The following is a 9,634-nucleotide window of genomic DNA, read 5'->3' as shown; positions in this document are numbered from 1 at the left end:
GAATTCTGAATGTATTGGGGACCCCTCCTTGGGCCTCATTAGGCCTCAAACACAGTAGAGTTCATCCAGAATTGCTGAGGACAGAAGATTCAAAAACAAAATCTATAAGCATCACTGAGGTCTTAATCACAGAAAAATGTGATAAACCATATTGTGAAAAACTTATGCATTGAAGCCAATGGCCATTTTGTGTCTATCTTACTCGAGCAAAAAAACTCTTGGATGTTAAAAGATAGTTGTATTATGTGAAAACCATAGGATTCAACTGTTGTGTTACTCTCTGTGGAGTTGAGAGGGGTCTCCCATTTACACTTAGCAAGGTCCCATTGGTCAATCCCAAATGGTGTCTTGAAGCACAGTTTAACTAAGCGCTGAGTAGCCATGTGCTTTCTCAGTTCAAGGTTGTCTGCCTTCTACAATGTGCAGGGTTAATCAAGCTAACACTTAATTGCAAACATCCCTTGTATGAGGTTAACAAAAGAATGTTGCTATGTCTGATCTAAACGTTTGCATTGTGTTCAACTAAATCGATATCCATAGATAGCAAGTTTTGTTTAAAGACACTTTATTGAGTTTTTAATTTTTTATCTCTTGCTCTAAGGTGCCTTTCTCACCTCCCATTGACTCAGTGATTCTGAACATTCTTAATTTGCAGGTTAAACAAGTCTAATAGGAGGAAATCAGGCACAAAGTGGCTAATTCTCACGTCCATTTGCAAAACAAAACTATAAGGAATGATGAAACCTAAGCAACTAAATTAACGGGTCGCTTAAGAAAATATCATAAATATTACCTTATCTCCCCCAGAAGCTGATATTTTTTTTTGCCTTAAAATGACTTGGTTATGTTTTTGTAAGAGAAACTTAATTTATATAATTATGTGCATTTAAGTGAGCAGTTCTAAAAGTCATGTATGACAATGCAATTGTCTGTTTCCTGAAAACAAATAAATCAGGAATACCATATCCATTTCAAGCTACCATTAAAATGTAATTTCCTTTGCTCTCTTTTACTGAGATTATTTGTTTTAAAGTAAAACATTAAAAAGATGTCTATAAATAGCTAATGTGACTGTTTTTATCTGGAACTAACTGTTTGAGTCTGAACTGACTGGTCCCAGTCAACCGAACTGACTATATACAAATTTTGGTATAAAATATAAAACTATCTTTTTGCAATGTTGCTGAAGAAATAATTGGAAAGAGAGAGATTTGTAAATGTTTTTGAGGGTATTATAAGAAAAATAATTTGATATAAATTTGATTTTTTTTTTTTTTTTAGTTTGACATGTCAAAACTCAGATACCAGTGCATGTGAGCTTTGTGCTAACTGTCATTAAAAAAGTTTGCTAAACAAATGATAAGAAATGGTGACCAGGCAGGTACCCAAATGCTGCAGTCCCTGGCCACTCAGAATAACCATTTTTAGCACCTACTCAGCTCTGTCTTTCCAGGGGAGGGCTCCTGCTCCAAAATGGATTTTTTCCCTCTTCTCTAAAAAATCCCATTCCTTCTATTCCACTAGCAATTTTGCACTATGTGTCCATGATTAATTCCAAGGGAATTATTTTAATGGAGTCTCAGAATGTTAGAACTCTGGAATACAAAGCAACAAAGTCCTAACAGAGACATTTCATACGTTTCAGACAAGAGGAAAATTAATGAGGCAGTATTATCCTGGAGGATAATGTGAGGGGATCACCCAGCATGGTTCTAATGAGATCAGACTGGTATGTGTCGATTCTACCACCTTCTAGAGAGACCAGTGACAACAACACTGTATGAAACAGGCTTGCTTGACCAACTTAAAAGTGTAAGCCACTTCCAAACACTTTTGCAACTACATACGTTAGCAGTACCTCTCAGCACCACCATTTAAAAGCAAAATATACTCACAACGATTATTCTGTCCTAATCATGATAAAAATAAGCTCCCAGACCTTAGAGCAGCCACTTTTGTTAGCCTGGTTTCAACTGCTTTAAGAATCTAGTACAGAAAAAATTGTTTTTTTAAACTTTTTAAATTCTCATTAATTACAATAAGACTTCACCCTCAAGCCTACCTAATTCCAAATCGTTGAGATTTTTACTACATTTCGAAGCAGAAATTTATCAGATACTATGCAAACTATAGGTTTATGCACTGCCTTAAATCACAGCACCACAAACCTGGTGAATGGAAAAAAATTTCCTGCTCAGACAAATAGAAATTCCAAAGATACATTTGTATGATATATTTCTCTTTGCTCATTCACATGAATCATAATTTTTTTACTATTTTAAGTCCTGTACGCTTTAGGATAGACATGGGGGTTCTAGCGTTCCCAAACACTGTCAGGACACCTGCACCTACTTTTTCAACTTTTCACTGATCTGCCCTTTCTCTTATTGTTTGGATGCTCACCTGTCCACTACTTGCTGCTTCTTCCTTCCTTTTTTCTTCGTCCACATCACTGTGACTCCCTTCCCAGAGTTCCGATCCCGGCCCATCCTGTGCCCTCGAGTAAGTAGCTACTCACACCTTCCCTTTGCTATAGCTCAGGGTGCCGCTCGTCCTCATATGAGTCATGAAGACATCATACCACACACACTCAGGTCACAGACGCTTTTGAGCATCTCTGAAGTGCTTCACCTGAGCCCTCTGGGCAATGTTCCAACACTATCTCCAGTTATCAGAGGTCCCACCGCGGCGCCTGGTGGTGGGGAGACCTCTGCCACTCCAGGATGGGAACTCCTTGCCTTTAAAGAGGTCTGTTCAGCTCTAGATCCCAAGCCCCTGGTTGTCCCTGTTGCCTCTCTCCTTCCTCTTATCGGTAACATCTCCCTCTCACTCTTTAACCTCATAAACTGAGTAAGCTTCTCCCATGCTATTAGCAACACTCGAGAACTTAACCTTCCTCTTTGTTTTGCTATACATCTCACTTTCCTTTTATAACCAAACTACTTATAAAATAAATTACATGAGGTTTTCCCATTTCCATAACATCCGTCTGCTAACCAGCACGTGAGAGTCAAACCCACAGTCTACCCAACACCACGGAAAACTGGTCTGAGCTCATCCATGACTTTCTAGAAACAGATTCAATGGACACATTCAGTCAGCATCCCTTTTGGACTTTCTGAGGTAGCTGACACGGCAACTACTTAAAACTGCTTCCCAGTTTGTCTCCTACCTCTCTGGCTCAATTATCTTTATTCACTTTTCCAACCTCCTTGTTTTTCATCACTTAACTGTCAGAGTCCCCACAGATTCTATCATGCCCCACTTCCCTTTGCTCCTCACCTTTCACACTCTCCCCCGGGTGGTCTTATCTATGATCTCAAGTACTAACGCAGAATAAGCCCACCCAATCATATATCTCCTGCCTAGATTTTCCTCCTGAGCATTACCCTGAAATGTCTTCACTTGGGCCCAGAGTCACTTTAAATGCCTCAGACTGAAACTGCTTGAGGGCAGGGACATCTCACTCACATTATAACTTGGGCTTCTTATACCATGCCATGCAGTAGGCACTCAATAATGTCAAATGAATGGAAGTGCCTCGGTCTCCCTGGGCCTATTACTCAGCTTTCAGCAACTTCTAACCTGCAAATTCAGAAGTCTTTCAGTCAAGAAAAAGAACAATCATCAAGCTTCATTTACATTGTCACAGATTTAATCTGTTACTTCTCTCAAAGGTCTTTGTATTTTAAAGGGGTCTGACAAAAAAATTAATTAATGCCAAATAACTGGTAATCATGTTTCTACAGGACTTAAAATAGCAGCCCCTCTCTCAACCCCACTGAGGCCTCAGCATCTTTGGCCTCTATCCCTCTCCATCCCCAAGACACCATATATGACATCCATGCCTAAACTTTGCTAGTTCATTGGGAAGACTGACTTCTCTCAACTTCGCTATAGGCTCCAAAGAAAATCAGGGGGTCTAGTCTTCTTTCCCCTGTTCCTGAGCCCTGGAATATCACATTCATGCTCCCCACTTATCTTTACTCTGTATCCTACCCATGCCAGGCCCAGAGCCAGAGCCAGCCTACAGAGTGTTTGGGTCCCAGACTTTAGAATAACAGCCCATGCTTGGTGAACTGCCCAGTACTGTGCCAATAAATGCTTCTCATGTATTATCTCATTTAATCCTCCTCTCATTCCCACAGGTAATGTACCACTTAGGGTGTATTTGGCTATAGGTATAAGAAAACCCTGGCTGAAACAACTTTAAACATAAGGACTTTCTATTATCTAACATAAATGACGTCCAGAGGTACGGTGGCTCCAGGCGAAATACGATTTGCTCAGTTACAACATTGAGGTCCCAAGTTCTTTCTCTGCTTTCTTCCTCATCAGCAGGGTACTACTGGTGGTTTCTCTTATTGTCCAAAAGATGGCTTCCGGGGCCAGTTGGTGTCACAGACCTCCTTGATCACATCTAACAGGAGAGCAAATGAGGTGGGAACTCTCCACCCAACTGTGAAATATAAATCCTTTCCTGACACCTGATTACACTGATTAGACACCTGATTAGATCACATGCTCATTCCTGAATCTGGTAGCAGTCACTATGTATATGCCCTGACTGGCTTCAGCCAATCAGAACTCCTCCTTTGAAACTAGGGAGGAGAATCCTACAAAACTATAACTGTTAGAAGAAAGTTAATGAATGGATGTGTGTGTGTGTGTGTGTGTGTGTATGTGTGTATCACCTGTATAGTTATAGGTAGTTACTATTAGTTGAGAGAAATAATGCACTGAGAAATCATTAAATTGCCAAAGATCACAAAGCTATTTAGTGGTAAAGATAAGATTTAAATGCATTTAGTCTCTCTCCATTGTTCAAGATATAAACTACATTAATACCTGAGCTGTGCCCACACAGCAATCTTTGGTGACTGAGATGTAGCAATCAAAATTACAGCCCTGAGAAGGCAGAATGTCAATTTGATAATTCCTGGTACGAAACTTAATTAAGGGAGACAATAGTGTCTTTTTGCACAAGTCTTTAATACACACAAAAATGTTTTTCCCCCTACTTTATGAGCCATTAATCTTTAAATTACCCATGAGAAAGTAAGCATGATATTTCCTTTGAGAATAGTATGCTTTGGTTTTCTTCCAGATTCATGAGTGTTTTTCTACCACGAACCTGATGTAATTTTTGTTTAATAACTGGCCAAAAACCATGAAATTAGAAAAAATCTTGCTGGCTTCAAAATATATTCCAAATTCAATCATTTCTTAGCACTTCCACCTTTCCACGGTAGTCCAAGACACCATCTTCTCTGACCTAGAGCACTACAATGGCCTCATTGTGAGATGCAGGCTGCCGGAGAAGGTTGAAGAGGAGGAGTTCAAGTGAGGACATGTTTAGCATGCCGTAATCTTGGGCAAAGAGATCCAAATGTGGATTTGGCACTCGGGAAAATTCTGGAATGAAGGTTCAAGAAGCCTTACTCATCAATTTATTCATGGCTTGAGGGACCTCAAGGATCCTTTGCTCCAGAACCCCCCACTTCCCAATCCCACCCTCTAATTTCTGACAGTCAAGGACAATGCTTGGGCACACGGTGTTCACCAGGCTTCCTGACTGCTACTTCCCCAGGCAGTTGGGGTGGGACCACTTTATCTCCATCTAAATACACTCCTCCACACATGTCCCTTCTCTCATTTGTCTGTTTCTTAAGATATGGGAAGTGGGGGAATCCTAGGGTTCCTAGGAGGGTCTTTTCTAGAAGCCCCTGTTTTCAATCCAGAGCAGTCTGACCAAGCTCTGGGTCTGAGAGAAGCTGTCTTTTCTGTTTGTATAAGAGCTGTCTTTTCTGTTTCATACTCTTTTACTGGGCTGTCTCCTGGAGGCAGCAAATGCAGTACATCATGGTTCTCCAAATCTCAGCACCAAACCTGCGCAGAAGCCCCTGCTCAGATAGATAAGCTTATTCAAAGAAAAGAGGACAGCACGCTAAAGGCTGTGCATATTGAGCCACTTATTTTATTGAATTTCTTTGCCCACAGAACACTTTCTTACATTTCAGAGACATGTCTCTCAGACCTGCCTGGAACATCTGAGGAAAGCATTAGGCTACAAATGCAAACTTCCATCAATGCCTTTCACCTCTTTCTCAACAACGGCTAAGCCAAAGCTTCCCCTATATCTCAACTGCCCAGGGAAGATCAGTCTTTTGTTACTGACAGTGAAATCTAATGGAATCCAGAAGAACCAAGCAACTGGTAAGTGGAAGTCTAGCAAAACCTGGAATGGACAGTCCTGCCCCTCCTGACTGGCAAAGACAGGGCCGTAGGGTAGAGCTGCATGCTGGGGGCCGCTGCCAGGTCGTCCTTGGTCAGTGCCTGGCTCCGGACACGCTGCAGCATCTTGAGGCCTGCAGAGAGTGTCCTAGTGAAGCAGAACTCACAACTGGGACCCCAGGGTAGGCCAGGATCCCCAAGGGAACGCTGAAGGGTGTTACCCCAGCCCAGGCCTTTCCAGGTGCTCCATCCACATCTTGCCACTTCCTTCCCATAACTCCCAGACTGCGCACCACAAAAATAGCTGTGTCTCCAGATCCCTGCTTCTCAAGGGCTCCAGGGAGCACCTGGATTCCCAGGCACCCAAGTGATTCTTGAAGAAACCAAGATGCCACACAACTCCATCATCAAGCTTTCAACCACCTACCTCGGGCCTGCTGGTCCAAATCCCAGCTCCCCATGCTCAAGATCATAAGGAACAGCCACTGCCTTGCCTCAGGTGGTCCGACTATGGTGACACGTGTCTGGCCTGTGGCCGTGAACCACCCCTCCAGTTGAATGAAGGTGTGGCTGTGCACCTCAATGCAATGAAGGTCTGTGTCAAGGCGGCCTGTGAGCCCAGGGAGAAGCACAGTAAACTACTAGCATAGGCGGGTGGGGGGAGGCAGAAAGTGGGAGGTCATTTGGAGATAGAGACCTGGGACAGATGGAAGGTTGGCAGCCTGGAAGAGAGGAGTAGGGGAAGGACATGGGCAAGGGCCACCCACCAAAGATGCGCTCCTCCTGGTCCTCTTCCATGTAAAATACCAATGGAAGGTAAAAGTTTTCAGGGTTAATCCACCATGGCTCCTCACTGCAAGTCCTTGTTTCCATGTCGTGATTCAGAATAGGGGAAAGCTCAATTGATCTGTCAAAAAAAAAAAAAACTAGAAGATCAGGAAAGTACTGGGCCATGTGTGTCTAAATAACCCCATGTCTTGGACCACCTTAGGGAGGGGTGGCCTATCCCTATAGCATTTCTCAAAAAAATCCACTCCAAGCTTAATTCTTTCATATGAAATTGGATTATCTGATTAGTACTTGCCTCTCTGATGCTCAGGAATTCAAAATCATTTTCATTCTAATTTCAAAAGATTTTGGAGCAGGGCAACTGGCAGGGGTTGAGGGATGGAAGGTACTAGGGCAAGAAGGTCCTAAAATGGCCTCCAGGACTTGGACAGGAAATGGTTTAGTCTGTTCACACTGCTGTTACAAAATATCATAGACTGGGTGGCCTATAAACGAGCATTTATTTCTCATAGGTGAGAGAACTAAACAGAGGCTGCGAAGTCCAAGATCACAGCACCAGCAGATTTGGTATCTGGTGAGAGCTTCATGGTTCCTAGACAGCCTTCTTTTCAATGTGTCCTTATGTGGCCAAAGGAGCAAGCAAGCTCTCTGGGGACTCTTTCATAAGGACACTAATTATATTAATGAGGAGGAGCCCTTCCAAAGGCCTCACCTCCTGATACCATCACCAACATGTGAATTTTGGGGGTACACAAACATTCAGACCAGAGCAGTTACTGCCGGCCAACCAATGACTATACATGTGTAGCAAATAAAACTGAGCTTATTTAGTGTGTTGCATGGAGAGGAAACAACACAGGAATACAGAGCCTCTTCATTGATGGGGGTTGTGGGAAGCTTATCACAGCATTTGGTCGAGTGATTCTAAGGAGTGATTAGAGAAACACAGGCCAGTTTAGTAAAAATGGGGCAATTTGGTGGTTACCGTAGCAATTTTCATCTAGGAAGCAGGGAGATTATGGGTTTTGACTTCAGAGTGTCATTGTCACTATCTAATTTCAAACACAGTTATAGAGTGGTCTTTCTATGTCTTGTTCCACCACAATCACTAAGGTCTTGACTGGTTAAAATATTCTGCAAGAGATGTATTATGTTTGGTAGGGAACATTGGCATTTACCTGTCAGCTAGCAGCAGCATGCTCCTAAGTCTGGGTTTGTTTGGTTTTTTTATTCTCCTATCTCCCTTTTTGACCTAAAGTAAAGTCAACCCTTAGGACATTCATCTGCAGGGTTCAGATTCACAATATCATCAGAATCCATTGATCACAAGGTTATTTGGAGAACACCGTCTGCATCTGAACCACCGTGATTCTCTCATGTGCCTTCTGTTGCGAGATGAGTTATTGAATCACGTAAATTGACAATGAATGCACAGTAGCGTTTAAGCCTGAACAGGACACATGGATCAACTACAGTACAGGTAATTACCAGAAACAAAATGATTATTAATCTTATTACTACCCTGCAAAAGAAAGAGCCTAGATTCCAAAACCAGGCCATGAAATCAGGTTCCCAAATCCATCTGAATCTAGATGATCCTAGAGAGCCAGGTAGTCTTTTTTTTAACTTAACTACAAATTATTCTACCTGACCGATAGTATTTTAAGTAGGTGCTGCAGTATTTGCTATAAAACAAAGTTCTTAGGTAGCCAAGAAAGAGCTAAAGTCTGTATAATCATCCATAACCACCATGAAACTTTAAGCTAGTTTATTGGATCTCTTGAGCAGAGGTAGTGTCATTTATGACTTCTGCTAGGGTCAGAGACAAATTTTAGACCATCTTCTCTAATTGTATTCTTACTATTAGAATTGAAGCAGCCAGAGTATAGATGAAGAGAGAATCAGTTCTCTCTTTTGGAGCTTCCTGAATAGTCCATGTTTCCCTCATTTTAGGTTTCTGACTATCTTTTTCAGAGAAGCATAGTTTCCTGCAGGACTAGGTGTTTTAAATATTAGAAAGTCTTTAAAATTTACTCCATATACACAAGATAGTTAGTATAATAATCAGGTGAAAGCTTGATGTCCACATAAAGAGGAGTACATTAATATTGCACAAGCTGAATGGATAATACAAGTATCAGTGATCACAATGAAAGTGGAACAATTATCAGTCTCTTAATATTAAGCTTGAGTAGAGGCTGGGGAGTCACTGAAGAGAACAAATTTATATGGCAAGAATAGCCTCAATATTTGTTTCTACTCCCGTACGTGTGCTTCGTAAGTCAGCATAAGTATTTTGTTATTTGGGGTCAATGTCCAATTTTTATAGCAGTAAAGTTTAGAATTAATACTGTGAGGAAAATTCAAATTCCAGAAGGAACCAGTAGAAGAAAATTTACCTTTCAAAGTGTTGGAAAGAACAGCTATTAAATTTTTGTTAGTCAAATCAGGTAGAGGATAACAAATCCATTAATCTATTAGATTTAGAACAATAGCTACAGTCTGAGAAAAACACACGAGTTTTGCATTTCCTGAGGTAGCAGAGAAATACTACAGATGGTTAGAATAAAATGTGTAGATATGTGAAAGAACCGTGAAAATTTTTGGTTGA

At 41.4% G+C, this 9,634-nt stretch overlaps 1 protein-coding gene across 1 annotated transcript; it reads right to left on the bottom strand.

The window, feature by feature from the left end:
* Window positions 1-6,228: 6,228 nt before the first annotated feature.
* KHDC1L (KH domain containing 1 like) lies at window positions 6,229-8,221 on the bottom strand. Its single transcript, XM_015600247.1, has 4 exons — window positions 8,202-8,221; window positions 7,002-7,141; window positions 6,662-6,844; window positions 6,229-6,368 (listed from the first exon to the last, which is right to left on the bottom strand). Exons 1-4 carry the CDS (start codon window positions 8,219-8,221, stop codon window positions 6,229-6,231), a joined length of 483 nt encoding a protein of 160 aa, XP_015455733.1.
* Between the last annotated feature and the right edge of the window lie 1,413 nt (window positions 8,222-9,634).

This window comes from Pteropus alecto, unplaced genomic scaffold, assembly GCF_000325575.1.
Source record: "Pteropus alecto unplaced genomic scaffold, ASM32557v1 scaffold7, whole genome shotgun sequence".
Taxonomy (NCBI): Eukaryota; Metazoa; Chordata; class Mammalia; order Chiroptera; family Pteropodidae; genus Pteropus; species Pteropus alecto.
The sequence above is the reverse complement of the archived record's forward strand: the minus strand, read 5'-3'. Positions and strand labels throughout refer to the sequence as shown.

What these genes read in the sequence shown, in the direction of transcription:
- KHDC1L (XM_015600247.1), bottom strand. Translation starts at nt 8,221, where the DNA reads ATGCTGCTGCTAGCTGACAG. An exon ending in ATGCTGCTGCTAGCTGACAG is followed by an intron (nt 7,142 to 8,201) that starts GTAAATGCCAAT and finishes TTTTTTTGACAG; the next exon opens with ATCAATTGAGCTTTCCCCTA. An exon ending in TTTGGACCAGCAGGCCCGAG is followed by an intron (nt 6,369 to 6,661) that starts GTAGGTGGTTGA and finishes CACTCTCTGCAG; the next exon opens with GCCTCAAGATGCTGCAGCGT.